Here is a 24,756-nt window from a genome sequence, read left to right as displayed (position 1 = left end):
GAATAATTGCACAATTTTAATGTCACACAGTTATGTAGTTCCTTGGTTGTTTGTGTCATTAGTCTCTAATCTATTTCAGTTTAAAAGAAGACAGGAGAGGACAGATTTACCCAATCAGGTTTTTTATTTGGAACAGAGTGGCAGATTAGTGACAGGGCGGTGGCGTGGAGGATCCGCCTCCTTTCGCTCACTCAGCCAATGACAGAAACTCAGCCTTAAAAAATGCAAATGTATAAAAACAGGAATGGGAACAGCAAACATAGAGTAGTGTAGCCTCCACTGGGCTTCACACACACACGCGCACACACACTCTCAAACATGCACACTAACACTCACACGCACACACATACAAATTTACCCTCTTTCTCTCAGACACGCACACACGTCTTATTTGGCTACGCAGGCTTAAATGGCTACAAACGCACACGTTTACACTTTGACAGTCACTTTTAGAAAAGACAGTACGTGTTTATATCATTCCTGCCTGTGAGAAAGTGGCGTGTTGTCTGTCCATCTGTCCTGCGGCAGACAGACAGGTAGACAAGTCAGACAGACAGTGAAAAGACACGGTCAGTGTGTGTGATAGCCACTGTGAGGGACGAGCCGCCCCACATTCAGCAGTGAACAGACTAAACACACCCTCACGCACGCAGAAACACACGCACACGCACACACACTCGCATCGACAGGCTAGTCAGTGTACACAAGAGTCTGCTGTGAAATATCAAGGTGAAGCACTCATGCATACGCAAACACACAGGTAGCAGGTTTAGATGAGGTGCAGACACAGGCGCGCACAGGTATTCTCGGACTGGCGAGGGGAAGGTGGGAGGGAGGGAGGGAGGGAGGGATGGAAGGAGAGGGCCCAGGTAACTACACACACAGGAGTGGAAGAGGTGTGTTACCTGCATGTGGAAGAGCGTGAGAACTGCTGGAGTAGGTAAACAAACACTCGACCACAGTACATTCCAGCTTTAACTCGCCCCTCTCTTCTTTCAAAGACGCACACTTGGACAGAAAAAAATGCACACACACACTCACACACACACACAGACACAGAGCCATCCGCACACACCCAGACGAGTATAGTTTTGACTCCCATGCATTTTTGTTCTACAGTACTGAGTATAATAGAAGCTACTAGCCCAGTCGCACTGGTGTGTTTATTGTTACAATCTCTTAGATAGAAGCACAGGCCGCCTGTCTCCTCACGTTGTCCCCTCCCCTCCCCTTCCCTCCCCCAAAATGCTCCCACGGCAGGTTAACGTTGACCTCATAAACACTAATTCATTTTCCTCTCATAACCAAAGCTCTAACGGCAAATGTTATGACTGAATTAGTGCACGTGGGAGCAACTTTGAAAAAAAAAAAATTTCATTAAAGCCCCTCACACTTCCAAGAGGCCCCTCCCATCCCCAAACAGAGAGCCAATGATGGAAGAAAGAAAAAAAAAATTCATAAGGTGAGGCATGCAAAAGGGTGTGTGCATTTATGTGTGTGTGTGTGTGTGTGTGTATGTGTGTGTGTGAGAGGGGTGGGGTGGAGGGGTTTATCGGATGATGGCCGGACGTGGAGTTGTGCTTTTACACAAACAGACCAAACTCTAAACCAACCGGCAACTGATCGATAACTAACCAATAACATTGAAACCACCTGATCTTGCTGGAAATCACAAGTGATGACTATCACTATGACGACGATGATGACGGTGATGGTGACGACGACGACGAGGGGTTCGATATGCGCTCGTGTGATATGATTTGCAGTCTACTTAACGTCGGCGTGGTGGTGTGTTTGAGTGCGCTGCGAGTTTTATTTCAGCTGTTGTGTGTTTGGTGTGTGTGTGCGTGCGTACGTGTGTGTGTGACAAGAGCACAGCTCATCTAAAGGGATGACGTGATGTGATGGATAAAAACTCTTCATGGTCATGCAGATGGTTAGTGACGCCAGAAAGGATACGCTGATATTTACATATAAACTTTTTTCTTTTTTTAAACTGCTAAATACACATCCTCCTGTTTATTATTATTATTACGGCATTATTATTATCATCATCATCATTATTATTATTGTTCACCATCCAGCCCAAGAACATTGATATATTATTGATTATTATTACTATCCATAACTAGTCTTTATACAGCTTAGAGGAGCAGAGGGAGGGGGGCCTGCCGGTGTCTCCACAGCGGCTCCTTGACGTCGTGAAACACGCCGAGCGCTGAGCACCGTTTTCTGGTTGGCCGAGCACAGAGCGAGAGGTCAGCGCCACCTTCGAGCAGATACGAGTGTGTGTGCGCGCGTATGTGTGTGTGTTAGCGTGTGTTTATGCGTGGCTTTGTGGACGTGCGTTTGTGTGTCTTTGAGCACCAGATTGACGGAAGGCACACAAAAGAGACCTTTCCTCTCACCTTTGACCCTGGGCTCTGTGCGGCCAACCAGACGCTCTGTATGGTTTGTTTTTCTTTCTTTTTTTTCCTTTTTTTTTTTGTGTATGTTTGGAGTGGGGGTGGTGGTGGTGAGGGGCAGAGTGGAGCCCGATCTAATAGTCTGTCCATAGGCTCACTCCACCCGTCTCCACCCCTCTCCTCTCCCCTTTCAGGCCTTTTTTTCTGATTTGCTCCGTTAAAAACAGAAGAGGATCTCTCTCGCTCTTTTTTTGTGTGTGTGTGTGCTGGAAAACACAGGTTACAAGAACATGTGTTTTGTTTTGTTTGTTTTCTTACAAAATAATCATATCATTACATACAGAACAAGAGAATCTGTAGAATATTAATAACAACATTTACTTTAAAAACATCTCGCGTGTACGTGTTATTTTTTTTCTGAATATATTTGGATTTTTTTTCCTTTTTTTTTGTCCTCTTTTTTTTCTCGTTTTCTTTGAAAAGAAGGTTCCAAGTCCGCAGAGAGAAAGGCGCTCTCAAGTATACTGGAGACGAGAGGAGAGAGGGATGAGGAGACCCGAGCAGATAAGGAGGGTTGGGGGAAAAGAAGAGGAGGAGGAAGGATGGAGGAGGAGGAGGAGGAAGGGCAGGACTTATAGAGTATCTTTCGCTCTTCTCTTGCTCGCTCTTTCTCTCTTCCCGGTGTGCGGCGTGTCTCTCTGGCGTGTCAGTGTTATGCATAAAACTCCTCCTGCTTGTCCGGTTTCTGGTAGGTGACGGTGGCCTGTTTGGGTTCCTCCAGCGTGTAGCTGCCCTCGTCCTTCTTCTTCATCCTGTACACCAGCAGCATCACCAGGAAGGCAGCGAACAAGGCGCCCACCACGCCTCCCACTATCACCGCTGGAGCGAGATGGAAACAAGAGTGTTAGTCGTGTCAAATTTGCAGCAGATTAGATGCTACAAACACTCAAACACACGCAGAGACAAACACTAAAATGCCATTAGAGCCGCTGGCACGTCTGCGGCCGACTATGACACAACACGGAGCTGCTTTAGAAACACTTCTAGCAAATCTACCACAGCATTACTACCACCTTCCTGCTAAGTGAAGACGGATGAGCCCGAATGTGCCAAAATACATTCTGTGCTGCCAACCGCTTTGTGTTAAAACTGCAGCCCTGCAGTGCCACATAGCAGTTTAACCCTGTGGGGGCTGCCGGGGCCAATCAGCAGCAGCTGCTTTTTTTCCCACCGTCCTTTGCTTCCTCTGCTTATCTTGTCGAAATGGTTAAAAACTCCCTCATTACGGTGACTGGCAACCACGCCAAAAGCAGGAAACAAGCGCTTTGTTTCCATTCTTTGCGTCGGGAGAGTTTACTTTGTTTATCTCCGTTTCTGCTGAAGGGATTTAATTAATACAGTTTTTCCACCGCGTACTGTCACCGCAAAACGTATTCCCCTCGTCTGCCTCGTCACACCGTTTTACGTAATTAAATCTTCTATAAGATTTCAGTCGGTTTTATCTTCTTTTGCCCAATCATGCAGTGCATAACTACAGTCTGTGCATTTCACCGCGTCTCTTTATCTCGCCGTCTCTGATTTTATTTATACTCAGACTTAAGAAATGTTCACTGTACCATTTCAAGTTGCTGTCAAGATCCACATAATGAGCCACTTGTCCGTGAATTCATAATATCAAGTCATCATTAAGACGAATGACTAAATCAAGGATTTTAGTCATGCTGGTGGGGCTGGGCTGTGGATGGCATTGTCATTCAGCCCATCTGTCCACCGCTTTTATCCAGAATTAAATTGGACAGAATGGCCTGAAATTTGGCGCGGATACTGATGTTCCCCTCGGGATGAATTGTAACAACTTTACTGAGCTCGCTGCATTTCTGAAAGCAAAGAAATTATAATTTTATTCCAAAAAATTTAGTTTGAGTTTTGTTTGAGTTTAGTTCTGAATAACAAGTGGTACCCAGCCGATGTGCAAGACAGCAATAATATATTTAGCATCTTAGCAGTAAAGGGGACCTATTATGTTCTTATCCTTCTCCTTTTTTCTTCCATATACAGTCATGCAAAAAATAATGTTTTCATACCACTCTATGCATTCCTGTGAAAAGCTAAAAATACCTCATGATTCAGTAGATTGTAGATTCACCTTTAGCAGGAATGAGTGGAAGTAATTGTTTCCTGTATGATTGTATCAGTCTCTCACATCATTGTGGAGGAATTTTGGTCCACTCTACTTTACAGTGTTGTCTTAGCGCATTGAGGTTTGCAGGCATTTGTTTATGCCTGTCATTTTTATGCCGGCAATTGAAGCACCGTGATTATTTTCTTTTTGAGGCACTCTGTTTGTGCTTGGGTTCGTTGTCCTGTTAAATTGAACTTTAGCTGTTAGACAAATGTTCTCACATTTGATTCTAGAATAATTTGTCATAAAGACAAATTCATGCTTTCCAGAGGTCTTGTGTAACCTTTCCAAACAAGCCATACTTTTTCAGTCTTTATTTAATTGTACTGTGATGAACTTTAACATTTAACACACTACCTGAAGCATGTAGAGTCTAAGATGTAGCTTGTTTTTTTGGTAGTTTCTCTGAGCATTGCACGGCAGTATGCTCGCACACCCGAATGCTCCAGATCAGGAAAATGCCCAAACTTATGCTCTCACTTGCTGATGATCAATTTATGCATTATGCATTTGATTAGGAGCAGCTGGCTGCTATTGACCTTCTTAACTCTTATTAAAGCAGTGAGAGTGTACTTAGTTTTTCACATGACTGTATATGTTGTTAGAATAGTGGATGCTCATATTACTTATAGCCAAAGTTTAATAATAATAAAGTCAGTGTGCGTACCGATAATCAATTTGAGTGAAAAGCTCAGACTTCAGACAGGCTTTTTGTACTGCTGTCCCTTTATAACATCAAACCCTCTGTTTACAAGTGGCAGCCAATCAGAAGAAAGCTGGCTTAAAGGGAGAGGAAGCTAAAACAGCCTTTTTCCAGATTTTGGTGCTAAAAGGGCTCTGTAAATGAAAAGCTGCACTACACTAATACACGTCTACTGTCTAGTCTAAAATATGTTGCCTCCTGCTCTTTACCGATGAACAGGAAATCAGCGAAAACCACAGCCAGAAGTCCACCAATCAGAACGGCTGAAGGAGAGACAGAGAGCCAGTCAGGTCAGGCAAATTGGCTGCTCCTTTATTTTCAACAACAGCTCTTTGGGATGAGGAATAGGGGGCACTTGAAAAGGAACTGGATTTAGCCAAAGGGGAAAAGGATGAGAAAAAATCGGGGGGAAAAGGAGGGGTTGGATAACCCAAGAAGAGGATCGCTTGTTCTCAATGGGTCAAACGGGGCTAAGCAGGACATTCTCTTATGGTGATGAATCTGCACTACGTGAATGCGAGGTGATGCCAGATTGTCAGAGCAGCTTCCTGAAAGCAGGGAAAGAATACAGGAGGCAACTGGGAAATGTGTTCTGCCAGTCTAAGGGGTGATTGGACGCACAGGACCAGGAAGACATCCTCTGAGACAGACAGATGGATGAAAAGGGCTAAAATTCAGACACGACACACATGGAAGCCATTCGCATGATCTTTAGTGATGGATAATCTTACCTATCAAGACCTCTTTTCTCTCCAGGATGTTCTTCTGCGGTAGCTGGGCCGCGGAGCTGCCTCCGTCCACAGAGTTGCCGATAAGATCGGGACCTCCTGCCATTTCGCTGCCAAGATTATTGCGGCGTCCATCCATGATTTCATAATCTCCACTTGGTCCTGCAGCACCCACTTCGTTGGTACCCTCCTGAGATGGAGAACGGAAAGTGAGACCAATGAGGAAACTTACATTTGATGTAATCCCATTTCCTCCACAGAGCCGCTGCACTGAAACGCATCCAAACCAACACAGAACTTTCCATGGCACATGCTCGCCTTTAAAACAATGAGCCTCTGTATATTAGGATGGGAGAGAGCTGTAGATTGTCCAACCCATCCAGTATACGCACAAAATCTGGCAGCTTAATTATATGTGGAAAACCAGAAAAATCTAAATGGATTGTGGTTTAATGCAGAGTTTCTTTGATTAACCAAAAGCACATGTGTCAGAGAAATGCCTCTGGTCTCGAATAATGAAGAGGCAGTCAGAAGAAGAGCTGGGGATCAAGTTGTTACGCTTTACTGGACCATAAACTGTATATAAAAGATGGAAGAGCAGTAACCGCATGATGCCACATAATGTTTTGAAGCCTCAAGTTGAGCATTTTGGTCTTTACCGTCTTGATTTTAGGAAACTGAATGTGACAGTCTGAATGAGGGAGACGGCACCTCTTCCTTTCTGACTCTAAAATTGAACCATATTTTAGAAAATTGGAATCATATTACATTTAACAAGACGTTCAACCAGCAATTGGAGCCATAAATTCATCGGTTAAGTGTTTATTGAGCTCACAGATCAAGTAAGCATCTCACTGATGTTGTTGATGCTGTTCTTGTTTTTTGAGTCTGAGATTAGGACACTAAGACTACTGTTTGTTAGATTTGGCAGCTTGAGCCCAGAAGTGATCGGCCTAACTTTGCATAAAGACTGGAAACAGCAGGAACCAGCGAGCATAACTCTATACAGGTTTAAATAAACATCACGAGCCCCAAAGTTCACAAATGAACATTTTTCATCTCATTTGCCTGATACTGCCTGACATGAGTCCTACCTGTGTTGTTGTGGGCTGCTGTGGGCGGGTCGTTCTCTCTGTTGGCACCGCCTGAGTCGTTGTCATCATGGGAATCCTGGGCCTGAAGGGGGTCCTGGTCTTGACAGTGGTAGCAATGGTTGTTGCAGCTGTGGTGGGCTCAGGAGTTGACTCTGGTGTGATGGACATGTCTTCTTCTGTAGTGGTTTCGTCAGTGAATCCTGGGTAAAGCAAGCTGGGCTCGGGCGAAAGGTAGATGTCCTCCTCTTCTTCTGTGGCGCTCAGGTCATCTGAACCAGCAGAGGGCGCTGCACTTTCGGCAGGACTGGCTGCAGGATTGGTGGTGACCATAGGAACGGCAGCAGGGGACCGGGGCGCGGCAGTGGTCCGGGCGGTGGCCTGGATTCTCTCCAGCTCTCTCTGTCGCTCGCTCTCACGTTCCCTCTCTCTCTCCCGCTCTCTCTCCCTCTCCCGCTCTCTCTCCCTCTCCTTCTCTCTCTCTCTCTCCCTCTCCTTCTCTCGCTCCATCTCTCGGACACGCTCCCTTTCCCTCTCCCTTTCTCTCTCCCTCTCCTGTTCCAGCTCCCTCTCCCTCTCCAGGTCCCTATCCAAGAACACGCCGCTCTCTCCCTCAGCCTCGGTGAGAAGAGGGGTGGTCGTTGGGTCCTCTGGGTTGGGGCTAGGCTCTGCTGCAGGCGGTGCAGAGGGAGCGAGGTCGGTTGCTTGGGTGGTGGAGAGAAGTAGGGCTTCCTCTGTGGTGAACGTGACAGCTACTGATGTTGGCCTCATACCGATCTCAGGAACTGAAGAGGAGAGAATTAGAACAAAAAATGAAATAAGACAAGAAGAAGAGTCAAAGTTGACACAGTCACTCCATCACACAGTTTTGTAAGCCACCACCCGCCCCCACACACACACGCACACACACACACACACACACACACACAGATAACAGTACATCAGAAACTGAGACTATTGCTGGCTCATTCACTTCACACTCAGTAGTTTACTCTCTAGTGACACTTCTGACACTTAATCTGATTAGTCTTACTCAGCCAGCAGATTGCATCGTCCCTAACAGGTGTCCCCGGTGTATATCCCTAATACCTAAAGTTCCCCTGATGGCTTACTTGATGGGCTGCAGTAGAAAATAAGAAGAGATGTGTAATGGAAGAAAGAGAGGAGCATACAAGGTCTGATATGGCTGTGCTGTTCTTCGTGCAGCATCATAAATCCTGTCATGTCTAAGGATGGCGAAGCATGTCATCACATCTGAAAATCACTGAAAATCAATGCTTAAATGCTGTATGCCTCATCACTGCAGGATCCACTATGATCACAGAAGTTACACCGAGCAGAATGATGCCTTTAACTATCTGTTATATCTGAAGCTGCAGCCGCACAGGTTTAATGCTGCTCGAAGGCAAGAGGTGTCGGGATCGATCCAAATATCCATAGTACTGATATCAAATATGTATCAGTACTGGACTGGATTGATACTTTGTTTCTATCGTCTAAGTTCAGTATGTAGCTCAAAGAGCTGTATGTTTAATAAACTATTTTCTTGGAACAGAACGGAAGTTAAACCGAAATGCTTTAGAGGCAGGCACAATTACACTCCTGATCTCCAAAAAAGTTTTTAAATTGTTTCAAAATAGAAGCTGAAAGAGTGTTTTTTTCTTTTGTTAGCTAAGTATTGTGGAAAGTACAAATCACAGTGGTTTACTCATCATTAAAACCTGTTCAAAATGTGAAAATTGATGCTAATTCGTCTCACAAATCATTAAACACTCCTACTTGAGCTGCCTTTATAGGTTAAAAGTATTGCTATCGGCAATACTGGCCCTGTATTTAATTGGTATCGGATCGATACCAAGGTTTGCAGCATGTGCAGCAGTACCAAGGACCATCACCAAAACAGACAGCATTCACATTGTTATATTTTTATAGCTTTTAATAAGAGAACGTGGCAGAAGTTGCCTTCAGAGTTTTCTGAAAGGCGTCCTAACAGGTGGGGAACATAGCAAAAAGGGCTTATTTTAACTTAAACTATCATTTTAACCAAATCTAAACATGAGTTCTTTTGCCTAAATTAAACCAAACTGCAACCAAAAACTGAAAATAAATAAATGAATAACCCAGCTAAGTCTGCACTGGTAACTCACATGGGAGATGAGCGTCAGTCTCCTGGATTAACGTGTTGGTCACACTAATCAAACTACAGCCATCCCCATAATTTACAGTCAACAGCAACCATGATCCTAGAGCGACATTTATTATGACGCTGCAGGAACAAGTCAACATGGTGACATCGTGTCTAAACTTGTAAGGCTTCCACATGAAGCTGGAACTAAGCTCCTGAACCAAAGGCTTTCCATAATGCAGCACGTTAATATGTTTTATTAAGATACACCTTCCCTGGTAAACTGCCCACCTTTCAAACTCCAAGGCCAACCATTTGAGGTTTGAGAAAACCCAAGCTTGGGCAACCATCATGACATCATCCCCAGCTCTTAAGCAGCAATTAATTTGTCCTTGACTACACATGCAGCTATCTGCTTTGTTCATCAATTAATCCCTTCGGTAATTTTAAACACTAAGGAAACATTTTCTGCAGAACTACAGAAAGCATCGTTCAGCTTTTCTTTTCTTTTTTTTCACAGCCAGCTAACAAACAAACTAACAAACTGGGATTTATGAGTACAAGTGTCTCCGCCTCCATCTTTCCTTTAAATGTCAGCAACACAAAAGCACACACAGAGAGTGCTTAACTATGTTTTTTTAAATCGCTTATAAAATAGTGAATGTAATGACGACTTAGCACCCCAATTAAATCGCCATTTTCTGCTCATTTAGCTGTCTGACAGCAGAAACTTAACAATGTGTACACGAGAACGACTGCTGCAAATTGTGAGTTTAGCTGCGTTAAAAACCTGGAGAAGAGAAGAGAAGAGAAGAGAAGAGAAGAGAAGAGAAGAGAAGAGAAGAGAAGAGAAGGGTGATTCATTTTCTTTTTAAATCTCATAATACTATTACTCCACCCCACCTTTCATTCTGTTATAGCAGTGAAGCTCTTTGGGTTGAAAGAGAAACAAATTGAATTTACAGGCACAAAGACACGAAGGCTGTAGTGGAGGTGGAGAGGATATCGAAATATGGACTCCAACAATGCAGCTTCTGTTAAACATATCAGACACCACAACAACAAAAAAAAGAAAGAAAGAAAGAAACTGGATGGCTCTGAAGCAGCTGTGACACAAAATGAACATCTGCCTGTTAAAAACGAGCCCTTTCTTTGGGCTCTGTAGTGTGGTTTGAGCTTAAGCAATTTGCCAGGCTGCTGTTTCAGCCACAGGGGGTGCCTCTGCTACACTCTCCTGCTTTGAATTGTAATTTATTTTGAGCGTGCTCGCCACTAGCGCAGCGCCTGAACTGAGGGCAGCCCTCAATGAGTCATGCTTAATAAGGAGCGCCGCGCTCAAGCTTCGACAGCAAGATCAGAAAATCAACCTGAATTACAGCAATGTGATTTACATTAAGTAGGTAATTCCTACAGCCCGGCTCGGACACGGGCCGCACGCTCGCACATAGGTGCCCGCGACCGCTGGTGTGCGGGTGATCGTCTAATCTGCATGGACTGTAATCTGATTAGAGTAAATAAGATCTCGGGGAACTGAGCTTCAGTTAGTGCTTGTTTGTAAGGGGTGTGTCTGAGGAATTTTCTTAATATATCTGTTCCCGAACTTCTCAGTCGAGCCACACGGCATGTTTGCGTGGTGTGACTGTGTGTGTGCGTGCATGGCCTCCACGCATGCGTGTCTGGTGAATAGAGGAGGGACTGTGGGGGTCTTCGGGGTCAGCAGATTGAAACCCAGCAGCTGTTGAGTCTGAAAGAACCAGGGCATGAGTGTGTAACCTCACACACACACATATAGATATATATATATATATGCACTTACAGCCAGAGCCGGAGCCCGAGTAGAGATCCTCATCGTCGTAAAATTCATCTCTCGCCGACCCTTCGTCATCGATAGGCAGCGACCACTTCTGTCCCTGTTAGACAGAGAGATTACAGATGACTGAGAAGTTTGTCATTTCATTTGAAAGAGAAACCACTTTGGCAGATTACACACACACACACACACACACACACACACACAGTTGTCTGGTGCAGCTGCATTATGTTGGACAGGGGAACATCTGTCTGTCTGTGGCTCTATGGAGGAGCATAGTTAATGAGTTGATCTAAAGCTGGGATTTTGGCAGTGGAACATCAAAGCTTTTAAGGAGAGAAGAAGGGGGTGGGTGGTGGTGGTGGTGGTGGTGGTGGTGGGGGTTTCCATTTTGTCTCTGCTTATGTGTCAATCGCAAGTGATGCTCGGCCAGTAAAGCAGCAAAGCAAAGGAAAGCAATTAACTTCTGAACTTCGTTCCATTACGGATTAATAGGGTAATATTTTTCAATATGAAGTGTTCGGTATTTAAAATGATAGGAAGTACTCATTTTTACACTCACAAAGCAAACGTGATATCTTTAAATTGCTTGTTTTGTCTGAGCGGCAGTCCAAATACGACGGTTTGAAAATTACTCAGAACCGAGACCAGCAGCAGCATGCAAATTTCAAGCAGCCAGAGCAGGAAAATGACACCAATGCTTCCTGCCTGCTGTGACACAGAGCACAGCTATAGAGCCTCGAGTTGGCCGTAAACAGAAGCATCTGACGTATTAAAAATCACGAAAGTTTCTAAAGTTTATTATTACAGAGTCGTGAATGTCTGCACCAAATTTTAATGGAAATCAATCAGACACTATTTAGATACGTCAGCAGTCTAACATCCAAAAATCTATTTAGTCTACAAAAATGTAAAACGGGAGACGGTGTTTAGTTTGATGAATGGCCTGAGAGGATCACAACTGTCCGCAGATCACTTATCGCCATCTAAAAATAATTATGTGGCTCGGAGGTGAAAAATATCACCACCTCTTCTGAGTTTTACAGCAGCACCCCGAAGGTCCCCATCAACCCCACACCCTGTCTGAAATATGCTCATAACTGTCTCGTGGATCATTTCACAGCATCCTCCCTTCTCATCGCTCCAGCTTAATCCAAGCCTCCTCCAAGTCAGCCCGTGAGGAGGAAGCACAAGCACGCCGACCCCCACCGGGGTCAGGTAGGGGAGATTAGTGAGGGATCATTCAGGGGTTGAATCTCTGAAGTGAACGACCTCAGCCTCCGTTCACTTTGAGGCTGATCCCTCCTCCTCTTCTCTCTCTTCCTTCATCCCTTTCTCTCGACCTGAATCCCACATCCGTGCGATGTTTAAACGCACACTTTAGCACTCAGAGATTTTTCCCATCACACAGGGTCAACTAATGCTGCTATCGAGTGCATGCACTTAAGAGATGCCGCACGCGCTGCAGCGCAAAGATAGATTCAACCTACAGAGGTGTTTATGCACAGTCAGGAACGTCCAGTCAAATATTTACAGACCGCCTTTCTGTACTGACTTTTATTCATATGCTAAATATTTTACCTGTTTTTTTCAATGATTAAATAGATGGATCGTTCACATCGAAGCAGAGTCCCTTTCATTTTGACAAAAACAGTTTTTATGCAAAATATCTTAAAGCGTTTACTTAAAACAATCTTCCAACGATTTAAACACGTACTGCATTGTGTGTGTTTGGTGAAAGATGTAATTCTCTGTAATGGAGATTCTGCTACTTGGGGGCAGCTGAACAAGAGGCCAATGCAACCGAGATTTTATCTGCTTCTCAAGTCGATGTGTTCACACTGCTGGCAAACATTTGCTTATTTGCATATCAAGCAGGCATAAAGGACCATTAGCATGAGGAGTTGTGCTTCTGGCCATGATGAAGTCCAATAAAGACTCCACTTATAGCTTTGTAAATTGAATTATTTGGATCTTTAACTGCCAAATGCTCCAATCAGTCACTACCATGGTTTTACAGCATTTTGCATTTTTAGTAGAGCCTGAGCAATATACCATTTAAGAACCGATAGTGATATTAGGCGATTTAAAAATCTAATATTTTAATATATTGGCTGATATTTTTTTCCTGTCAGACACATGAAACATAAACAGATCATCCCAACATTTGCTATGTGCAGATTGGCAAATAGCTAATATGGACTGATGATATCAGCCCGCCTAATATATTAGTCGGGCTCTAATTTTTAGGATTCATCTGAGTGAATGAATGAATGAAACTGATGAGAGCAAAATTGTTGACCATAAACTCAAAATCTCACTCCCAACTTTTGGCAGCAGAGCCTGGTTCTGCCGGAGGTTTCTTCCTGTTAAAAGGGAGTTTTTCCTTTCCACTGTCGCCAAGTACTAGCTCATAGTTGGCCATATGAATGTTGTGGTTTTCTCCCCATCACTGTAGCATCTTTAACTTACAACATAAAGCCCCTTGAGGTGACTGCTGTTATGATTTGGTGCTGTGTAAATAGATCCGAATTGAATTAAACATTTGTCAAGTGATTCTTCGGCAATAATTTTCAACTTGCAGACAAGAGTTCAACATCTGAAGATTCCCTTCTGGGATGGGTTTCACATCGTCAAAAAGTGTATTTAACCCCCCAAAAAATGTTTTTTCTAAACATAACCAAACAGTTTTTTTGTGCATAAACCAAACAGTGACCAAAGACTGAAGTCCAAAATGAAAGTAAAATGAAATCTTGCTCCTAATGCAGATTTCGTAGGTTTTTGTTGCTCCCCACATTGGAATTCAGAGCCAAAGGGGCATCTGTGTATCTCGGGAAATAAGGCTAAGGAAGCAGCCTATCCCTTGTGTTAAAATGTGATGAAAAGATGGTTTCTGGGGCATCAGTATGGGACGAGTTGGAGTGAGAAAGTGTTGACTGAATGTAGCTAAAATGGCAATATTTTCCATGCCTTAAAGTCTTTACACTACAACCTTTACATTACTGTTTTTATTACAGCACACAAACACAAATCAGGCCCAATTTTGAGGTCTGGCATCTTTCCCAAAGACCTGGATGAGCTGAGGGTCAACCCACCAAATTTCAGATAAGTGGATGATCTGCTCTCAGCGCAAAACCAGAGCAGACCAGAAACGCTGATGTTTTTCCAGTGTGTTATTCACTACGAGCAGCGCTTATACTGTAGAGTCAATCAGTGCATTGCTGACATAAAAAAAGATCATAAATGTGCTTAAGAGGATGTTTTCTTAAATACTTCAGAACTTATTGGAGTAACAGAGCGTAAAGCTTTTGAACGCTTCCTCCGACGTGTATACTTCGTGTATATTTTGAGCCCAGACCGAGCTCAGTAGCAAACAGTAAGTAGTGCAATAATCCAATGACTAAAAAGGGTTTAGTTTTTGCTCCAGGTATTGGAAAACAGTCAGTCTTCTGCTGAAAATCTGACCAAAGCAAACTTATCTCTTCAGCAATCTTAAGCCCATCCCGAGGGCCTGCAGAGCTGTTTTTCTTTTCTTTTTTTTTTGCCAGCCAGTGTGATGCTAATTGTGCACACACAGAGGAGCACAGGCTCCTCCCCGGCTCCAGACAGAGGAAACCTGATGCCTTTAAAAGCCAATAAAAGCATAATGGAATCTAGAGACCCGAGCATCTCAGTCCATCACATCACAGCATGAGGTGGAGCTGAAACGCTATATGTACCTCCTGAAAATGAAATTGACTTAAAGCTGTTTGGAGGCCGGACACACTGAGGAGATTGATCTGAGAAGTGTGTGTGTGTGTGTGTGTGTGTGTGAAGGCCTGGAGATGTCAAACCCGGACAGTGCTGAAAATACCAAAAAAAGACATACCAGTGTGAGCAGGGTGCAAATGTGTCTTTCTCGTATCTGTGTGTGTGCTATATTCCAAGGATCACTTTTACAATGGCCGTTGCTATGGGCAACCTTTGCCTTTCACAGAAATTCCCATCTCCCAGTGAGAAGCTACCACACACACACACACACCCTCACACACACATACGAGAGCTCTAACTACATAAGCAAAGGTGTTATGTAACATCAAATAAACAACCTTAAAAAAAAGAAGCCCCACCATCAGTCTCCTCCTCAGGCTCTCCCCCTCTATCAGTTCCTCCCTTTCAGCCTCCCTTCACCTCCCCTTGAATCCACAAACTCTGTGCCAGTGTCTCCCTGTCCTCGCCCCACTTTCCTTTCATCTTAAACTCCATTCCTTATCTCGAGGCTAGCCCCCTAAATTCAGCATGACTGCCAAATAACAAACACACACACAGATACTTAAATAAACACACCCCGCCCCTGAAGGCGGCACCAGAGCCCACCCCAGGGGCCCCATTTACAGGTCCACACATACACACACACACACAATCAACAACCTCCAGGACTCTACAGTACAGCTGTGGAGCCCCTGTTTGTTTAGTTGTGCATCATCTACGTTCATCCCAACATTTAGGAGCAATATAAAGTCCACCTCGGTGCCTCGACATGCTTAAATTGTGAGTCAATATGTGCGAATTCACAGCGTGGCGGGCAGCCGTGCGTCACTGCATGTAATTACACTGAGTGTGCGTCTGGACCAGTGTAATCACAGGTTTTGTCTGTGGTGTGGTGCGCACGTACATGCAGACATAAATGCTCCTCGGACCTTTAGTGTGGGTGTGTGTTTTTTTACAGGATTTTTTTTTTTTTTTTTTTTTTTTGGAAGAGGGGGGCAGCTCTGCGTTTCGCCTGTTTCGGGGGAGCTATAAACAGCTGTACTTTCAGCCTGTACCACATAGCTAACCAACCACAGCGAGACGCAACGAGCTCCCCATCCACCGCACGCATAACCTAAGGCCAAAATCATCTGTGTGCCCTTAATTTCCCTCCACCGCTGCATTTTGTTCCCAGTCGTTATAAAAGGAAACCGTAAGATGACAGCTATATATTCAGTTGGATCTGCGGGGTGAATGCAATCCTGGTTTTTGGCAATGCATGAAGCAATGCCATTATGAGGCATGCGGTGCCAGCTGGAGTCATTTTTAAAACAATCTCGTCAGGAATATATAATTTTATATATATATATGCACTCGTGTAAAAAAGAACAGGAGAAAAATGACTTTAAGGGGCAGTAAAATCATTTTCACAAGGCCAACCCTACTGCGTCCTTTGAGGGGTGTTGCAACATTTGCAGTTAGTCAGGCAGAAACATGATCTGAGGCCGGCATCAGGTTTAGCACCATAAATGTGATCCTATAGCTTGTCTATGCATGTGTGCACAGCTACAGAGTCTGGATTTTACCCCTAAGCCGACAATACTGTGGTTTCAGAAATATTAATACAGAAAATCCACAGGAGCTAATCTGCTCCACTTTTTTTAATTTAGGTATGGAGTAAAGTATTAAAGCAGCAGCCAGTAGGTAGCAGAATTAGATCAGGAGAAAAAGACCAGGTGTGTGTGTGCGTGTTTTCACTGTAGGAACAATGGGTATAGCTCTCAGCTAATTCTAAGATTCAGGAAGTCAGATAACAATGGGAGGCAGAGGTGGTCCTACACATAAATCAATTTACACACACAAACATCCAGTAGATTTTCTGCCAGATGTGCGCGACCCAAAGATGATTTTGTGGTTGTTGTTTTTTTTTCCCCCGACTGGTCGAGATCAGTTCAGCTTGGAGATCCCCTTCAGGCTAGCTCTGCAGATAGAAAGCTTCATTGTGATTGACTTCAAATGCATTCCTCAGTAACCCGAGAGGCTGCTGCTGCTGCACAATGCCTCGCACAAACACACGCACATACACACGAGCATTTTCAGCTACTGATACAACACACACAGCCCTGCTCTGCTTTGGAGAAATAATCGTTAATTGTGCCTTTTAATATGTGAGATTTTATCGGAGCGAATGTTCCCGACTGCCGCAGCATCTCTGAGCTCTCAAACTGTGAAAAATAATTTGAATACTCCCTCTGCTTTCTGGCACCATCTCAGTCCCACAGACTCGATCTGTCCCTGTATTTACTGCATCCATGGTGCGGAAGAAGAAGAAGAAGAAGAAGAGGGCTGAAATACAATGGATGCTACAGGCTGGTCAGATTTGGTGATCCTGCCCCGCACACTGTTCATTTAGGATTAAGCGAACCTTCCAAAGGGAACTCATCTATCGAAATTTTGTTCAGGATATAAATACTGTGCTAATGTGACAGACAGCACAGGAAGCTTTAGATGGTAGCCGTCTGGTTGGCTTGACCTTTGCTAAAATTTGAGTCACTGAACTGAAACTCTCATCTGCATTTGTTCGTCTGCATTTCAGCTGAAATATCTGACTAATAATGTGTCCAGTGTTGAGGAAGTGTGCACCACAGCTTGTGCTTTAGTTTCATTGAGTGAAACTACAGTTTCTTAATAGTCTGCTACTTAGTATTTGAAGGTATCCATGTATGTTCATTGCATTTATAGAGTTTAGGGATACATCAGGCTAACAAGGCTTCCTAGCATTAGCTGATAACACAAATGACTTTCCGCCCTCATGCCCAAATACAGTCACTTGTGGCTAAGAAAAAACGAAGAGAAGCAAAAACACTAATGTTAATGTTAGTAAAAGTTTTTGCCCATAAATGTCAATAGATTCTGTTTTTCTACCCCTCCCAATTCAAGTCCATAATCTTAGCTACAGTGTAGGAGAGACATGTTTTAGTTAGCCAAAATAGATCAAAACATTCAATTTAGACTGTAACCCAAAACATAAGCGGTCAGCCGATGTGTTTCTATGACTGTTTGGATTGGCTCTATATCTGCCCTATCTGAGTTTTCCCTATCTGGGGAAAAGTGCAGTAAGAAAAGTTATTTACTCTGAAAGAGGTTGTAAAACTTTGTAAAAAGAGTCAGGTGAATAAGTTAGAGAAGTTCACTTTTGACCAGTCAGCTATACCAATGTGAGTTGTTGAGGATAAGCTGAACTGTCAGTAACGCAGGCGTTTTTGCTACTGTTAGCTACGGTTAGCCTTTTATTTTAGCTTCTGTTAGCCTTTGTTAGCTGCTGCTAGCCTCTGATAGCTCCTGTTAGCTTCTGTTAGCCTCTTTTAGCTCGTGTTTACCTCTGTTAACTACTGTTAGCCTTTGTTAGCTACTGTTCAGCGGCATTACACTTTTCAGATTATAGTAATTTGTTTTTTATTAAATAACCTCAAATTACTTACTATACCTTTAAAGCTTCAAAAATCATTCACAAACTACTAGGTGACATCACTGTGGCTACACCCATCTTCTATATACAGCTTATTGCTGCAGTGGGAAGTTGGAAATTCTCGAGTTCCCAGTGGAAATTGGAACACTGCCTCAAGTTGGACTTTCCACTCAGAAAGTCAGAAATCCCACACTAACCCCCAACGCTGTAATTCAAGATGGCAGCAACAGCAAGTGTGACCAGCAGTAAAATTGTAGAACTTGTAATCTGCACTAAAATAAACTTGCTAAATCATGCTAAGCTATGAGCAAAGCACTGATCAGACTCTATTCGTAAACAAGCTGCAAGTGCTTTAAAAAAAAAAAAAAACAAACCCAAAAAACAGGTGTTGTGTTGTAATCCAGGTGCAGCTTTCCATTTCTATTACTGGTATGATGTCACTCCTAGCTTCACCGTTTATTTTACTTTTTTCTTTTTGTGCCTTTATTAATTGGATAGTGTAGAAGGCGGGGAAGTGAGGAGAGACACGCATTAAATGTTTCTGGTCAGATTAGAATCCAAAGCCCTGCAACAGCCTTTCAGCATATGGGTCACCTGATGAACCAAGCGTGCGGCAGAGGCACCCCGAGACCTGACTTCTGAGGTAAAAGGATCGCATTACATGGGCTTGACTAACACATCCCAGTTGTAGCAGAAAATCCTGTGTTGGATGATTATGTATGTGCCACTCTGTAATTAAACATTTGCTTCTAACTCTGCCCACATATCAGGATTCACTGGCAAATATGTCAGTTTACTGAAGCAAAACATGCTCTAACTTCTATTCCTCTGTGACCCTGATACTTGTTAGTGATCAGTAAATTAATACAAACTGCCAGGAAGTTCAATTTTTTTTAAAGCTTTTCTGATGCATTAGTGTTGCAACTCATCATATTTACACAGTCGGGGCGCAGTCTGAAATCACGGTGCCTTCATGTAATCATATGTTGAGTACACTGCCAAATCGTTTATGCTGATGAGATCTCTCTAACACTAGGTGGTCTAAATAAACATTCGGCTCTGTATCCCACAGCTACGCCGCTGCCTCCACCTCCTGAGTCTGCCTCCTGTGTTAGCAATTAGCTGTATGTGAACTGTGAATGTTTGCGTTCAATAATGGCGTGCATTTCAGGCTCCACTTACAGTCGAGGTTGCTCATATTTGCACCAGAGAAGAGCCACGTCGCAAAACTGTAAGGGTATTATTGTTGCGCTGAATGCTTTTACCTCTATGTGGGTGTCCTAACTGAACCAAAGTGCCACATGACCAACAATAATCATCTGGCAGACATTTGAGACGCAGATCAGCCCTAAAATCAAGTGTAAAGTGATTTCAGTGAGCCATATTTCAACTCTCCCTGCAGTTTAATAGATAGATAGATGCAGAGCTCCGTGAAGCAGGTGCTGATTCACAGCCATGTCTGCGTCTGCTCCTCTGCAGAAGCCCGTCGGTTGGAGCTGGAGGGTCAGAGCCAAGCTGTTCGCCGGCAGAAGACGAGCATCACTCTGCCCGGAAGGGGTCAGACTGCTTGGCACATGCCCTCCGGTTACATGCGTCCTTACAGGAAAAACTGCAGCCTGTTTACCGTTTGTATGATTCCACACCCATCTTTCCTTTCCGGAGTGGATCCCCGACTCTGTCAATAGTGACCTCTAATCTCTCCTCCATCTCTTGCTTTTCTGCCTCGTCTCATTCTCCACCCTTCTCTTCCTCTTCTTCCAGCTGGGCAGGCAGCCAACCTGGACGCTAACACACTTACAGTCAGACGAGTAGATGTGAGAGAGATAGAGGGCAGTCTGTGTGAGTGTGAGTGTGTGTGAGACTGTGTGTGTGTGAGTAGGTTACCAGGTGATGGCCTGGTTAAGACACCTGCCACCTTCAGCAGAGATTAGCACAGACGCCTCTGCACAGTCATGCTGCTCACACATTCTGTGACACCTCATAACACACACACACACGCATGCACACACACACAGACAGACTCACACAGACAGGCAGACGGTTCAATGTCGAGACAGTATCTTGTAGCGCTGACGTCAGGTGTGCTCACACGGTCCGACACCTGCACGCTCCGGCCAAGAGGGTCAAAGAAATCCTGTCTCAGTCCAGGAAGGTGATTTAAAACGGTTAAATATACTCCCTGATTCACGGATACACAATGAGACAATGGGGCCCCTGGGCACAGGCACAGACACGATACAGTGACCTCTTTCTCACAAGAGTACCCCTGCATGTCATTAGCAGTTGTTCTGTATATTTCTCTGTAGTATCCTGGAGGTTTTTAACTCTGAAGTTTTATTTACCGATTCCCCGTAGAGCAAACAACGCCATAATGGGTAATGGCGTTGTTTGCTTTCTACTTGTGCTCTAGAGAGTCCGCATCGCTCTGACATCACAAGTTAAACCGAGCTGATCGTGCTGGACTCCGAGCTTGTAAATATTACAACAGTTACGCAGCAAACACGGCTGAAAGTCTGATGTCATCTCCTGCCGTACGACAATTGAGTCACACACAAATATAGATCAGATTATTGCAATTATTTTTAAAAAAAAATTCCTTCTTTGGAATAAACATTTTTTATTTGATTTCATTCTTGCTTTAATTGATAAAGTGATAGCAGGAAATTAAACAGAAACAGAATTTTTCTCTTGCTAGGAAGTCGAACAAGGACCTCCAGGCGACGTTTAAGAAGTACCTCATACCGCCGTTTTTCATCTGTGGAGAAAAATACAGCCAGCTGACGTTTATTCAGCGTGGGTACTTTTACTGAAAAGCACAAAAGAGAGAAGACTACAGAGCGGATTGAGTCTATATCTGGGTTGTCTGGTATGAGGCATGACAATGAAAGCAACCTAAATACAACTAGAGTCTATCGTATTTTGTTTAAAGGAGGCATTATCCTTGTGCAATACAACAGCCCATGTTTGTATGGCTTATTAGAACTGAGTGGCTCTATCACAATTGTTGCAGCCCGAGCAGTCGCACACGTAATTCTTCATTTCCGTAAATAAAGCTTAAAATAACACTAAAGTGACACTTCCTGCCACCAAAGAAACTTTGAGAGCGCCGCTTCTGTTTTCAAACCTTTCTGTCAGCAGATCTGCATCAACTTTTCATCCCAATGTAGCAACAGAATATCTCAAAAAATGCAATTTCAAGTGCATTTTTATTCATTACTTTTATGTTAATGTCAGCCAGCACGCACAGGGGGCGAGCGCCAATTATGGCACCTTCATGCCACGCTGTCATATTGTAATTACAGGTTTTCTACTTTTAAATAAATTCATGTCAGTGCACAAGTCATCCCTGATTTAGTAAACAAAGTGTAACTGATGGAAACAAGTGAATAAAACTATAATGAAACTATCGGATCAGTCTGGGTACCAATAGATGCTCCATACAAAAAGGCAGTGCTACTTTTGACTGAGCTTTTGCCCCCATATCCATTGAATGCATCAATTTTGGGGTATTTACCTACAAATACTTTCTAGAAATGTTTAAGTAATATTAGGTAGTGCATGTATTTTACAGGACAAAAATAAACAATGCATAATTTCTTTGTAATTTTACAGAAAAAGAAACATTTCATCATCTGCTGTTGTAAGTACACAGTGCAGTTTGTGGCTTATTATGGAGCGGTCACATAGGCCTGCAGATTTTGATGGTATTATTGTTTGTTGTAAGCTGGTAAGGGAGAAAAGTCCACATCACATTTATGTTGGTAAAATAAAAGGACAGCTGAATAATAGAATATTCATCATGCATATCAACACAATGAATATTTAATACAAATGTAAAAAAATAGAGACTTAGAAAGGCAAGATTAATCCACTCCATAACACTGCACTGATGAGTGCAGCGTATTTATGATGTAAGATGGGAAATATTGTTATGAGGAAGTTGCACACGACTTTACATTTCACAGATTTACTTATAGTATAATTATTTATTTGTTTCCTGTGAAAATCTGACTGTTACCTCCTTATTCTAGCAGGCCTACCTTTAAGTATTTGTGGGTGTAAATATAATTACATTGTAGTTTCAAATTAAATACCTTGAAATTCCACGTTACAGGGGATTACACCTTAGTCGTAGGCGTGTTATAGTGGGGGTTTTTTTAAATGTAGAGCATTGTTGTGGCTGTGATTGTTACTGACATGGTATCAGGATGTGATACCTGATCGTCTAAACCAGGGGTAGGGAAACTGCAGGTTTTAGATATGTCCTTGATCCAGCACAGCTGATTTAAATGGCTAAATTACAGGTAATGAACTAATCGTTTGATTCAGGTGTGTTGACGCAGGCTGAGATCTAAAACCTGCAGGACACCGGCCCTCGAGGCCTGGAGTTCCCCACACCTGGTCTAAACCATCCAGCAGATATCAGAATGATTTCTTAACTATGGTGCTAATACAAAATGTATTTACTGCTATTGCTTTAGTTTCTCCTTCAAAATAATCACCCGTTCTTATCCCCGGGGCCTTTTTTGTGCTGTAAGCCAAGAGAGAGAGAAAAAAAGTAGATGATGCTTTTAAATTTAAAAGTCAAATTATTATTTGGCATCAAGAGATTCTTTACAGTTACAGCTGAAGCGGGGGTGGAGGGGGGCACACGCAGGCAACACTTTTTTGTTTCAAAGAGGAAACCCGCTGAGCAATTTTACTCTTATGAGCCGTTTAAAGAGATGGGAAGTGGCTCCCAGTGTCTTGGATAAAGTCAGACTTAATGGGGATTATTACAGAAATGTGTTCTGTTAGTCGTTAGACCAACTGAAGCTGTGAAACACAAACGGGCTCTGACATTTATAGCTGTCAGCCTTATTTTGAATATGCGACTGTTATTTAAAGGGATCCTGTCGGTAACGATGCTGTAAGTAGCTCTGAGTGGGAAGGTGGAAACAGGAGCGCGCTTGCCAAACACATTTCTGATCTTTTTCCCGCGTGTTTGTCTCAGTTTTTCACACGCGGGTGCTCGCTGCGACCGATGAACGTGAACCATCGAGCAAAAACTATAAACACGCTCACGTCTAACAGCCAGGAAATGAGTGAAAACCTTTTCCTCTCTCCGATATTTATATTCCTTTCCGCTGATCAGATTCTTGATGGCGCTGCCGTGGCAGGTCCATATCGCAGCTGCGCCGGCCGTATTCATTCCCCACACAAAACCTGTGGGAGGATGGCATTACACCGGCTCTAGTTTGTTATTCCAGCTTGCTTGGACCCTAAAGCTGTCTCAGCGCAGCACCAAAACCACAGCTGAAAAGCATCCAAGCACTAATATTATCTCCTTCTCCACCGAGTTGCAGGGACAAAGATGATTTACGTGAAGAAGAAAGTCGTGCATTTGCTAAATACGGTATATGGTACAGTGAGAGAGCTGCAGGGACAGAACAGGTGCACTGTGGAAGGAAATCATGAGTCTGGATCACTGAATTTAAAAGCATTTCATGCACAGACTTTCAGCATTCAGCTTCTGCATCTATCACAGAGCAAAAGACCCCAAATCAATGTATGGAGATGCTCACTGTACCTCAGTTATCATTCACTTGCTTTCATTATTAACCAAACAATTAATCCTCATTAGGTGGAAGGCTGCCTGGGGGGCTCACTTTAAATGATAAAAAATATGTAACACAATCTAGTTGTTTGCATTAATCTCACAACTTCAGCGCTAACGTCGATCACAGCAAACCCTGTGGTGCTACGCTCGTCTTGTATTTACCTCTCTTCTCTTTACAGTAGTTTCTATTGTTGAGGTGTGTCATCCCTGCACAGCATTCAGATGGTCCGCCTACGCACCAGGGATTCACAGGAAACGATGCATGCAAGTAATCCCAATTTTATGGCACGATATCAGCTTCACTGTTTGCTGTTTACTCTTCCATATTATATTACTGCCGATGGAAAAACCGCCATTAAAAACAACACGTTCAATTTCGAAGACACTGGGTGGGTTTTGATGTGAAATAGTCAGAAGAAACAATTTATTTGTAAGAGAGGGGCGCGCTAACCATAACCGTGGGAAAACTGCTCCATTCAGTTCCTATTATAACAGCTTGTGTTTGTTTGGCTGCACTGTAAGCTGATACACCAGTTGCTCTTCTGTTGTGTTTTTGATAAAGTAGCTCTTCAGCTCTTTGTCTTTTGCTATGACATTAAACAGACTTGCTGTTAACCATCAATATTAACCAGACAAAGACTGAAATCTTAGAGAATCTTTATGTTTGCGATCAGCTGATCGAGGCTAAAAGAACAGCGGCTCGGGCCCTTGGAGACGGAGTGTGTGTTTAACCTTTAAAGTCTCCGACAACGCAAACAGCTGACACCGAAGCTCGCCGCAGACTGGGGTCAAAGTCACGCGACTGTGATAGTGACACATCCGCTGGGCTGAAACCTTGTAATGGACGGGGGCTGTGAGGCTGTCTCGCGCACACACTCACACATGAATCCTAACGCACAGATCCGCCAGGGTGAT

At 43.5% G+C, this 24,756-nt stretch overlaps 1 protein-coding gene across 1 annotated transcript in view; it reads right to left on the bottom strand.

The window, feature by feature from the left end:
- Positions 1-105: 105 nt before the first annotated feature.
- sdc3 (syndecan 3) overlaps positions 106-24,756 on the bottom strand; it is a 41,757-nt gene continuing 17,106 nt past the window's right edge. The window contains exons 2-5 of the mRNA XM_019350568.2: positions 11,051-11,144; positions 7,113-7,894; positions 6,022-6,208; positions 106-3,284 (exon numbers count right to left, since the gene is read on the bottom strand). Of these exons, the coding sequence (XP_019206113.1) occupies positions 3,118-3,284; positions 6,022-6,208; positions 7,113-7,894; positions 11,051-11,144 (1,230 nt within the window). The 3' untranslated portion in view covers positions 106-3,117. The remainder of the gene's footprint in view (positions 3,285-6,021; positions 6,209-7,112; positions 7,895-11,050; positions 11,145-24,756) is intronic.

Source organism: Oreochromis niloticus, linkage group LG22 (assembly GCF_001858045.2).
Source record: "Oreochromis niloticus isolate F11D_XX linkage group LG22, O_niloticus_UMD_NMBU, whole genome shotgun sequence".
Lineage (NCBI taxonomy): Eukaryota > Metazoa > Chordata > Actinopteri > Cichliformes > Cichlidae > Oreochromis > Oreochromis niloticus.
The sequence above is the reverse complement of the archived record's forward strand: the minus strand, read 5'-3'. Positions and strand labels throughout refer to the sequence as shown.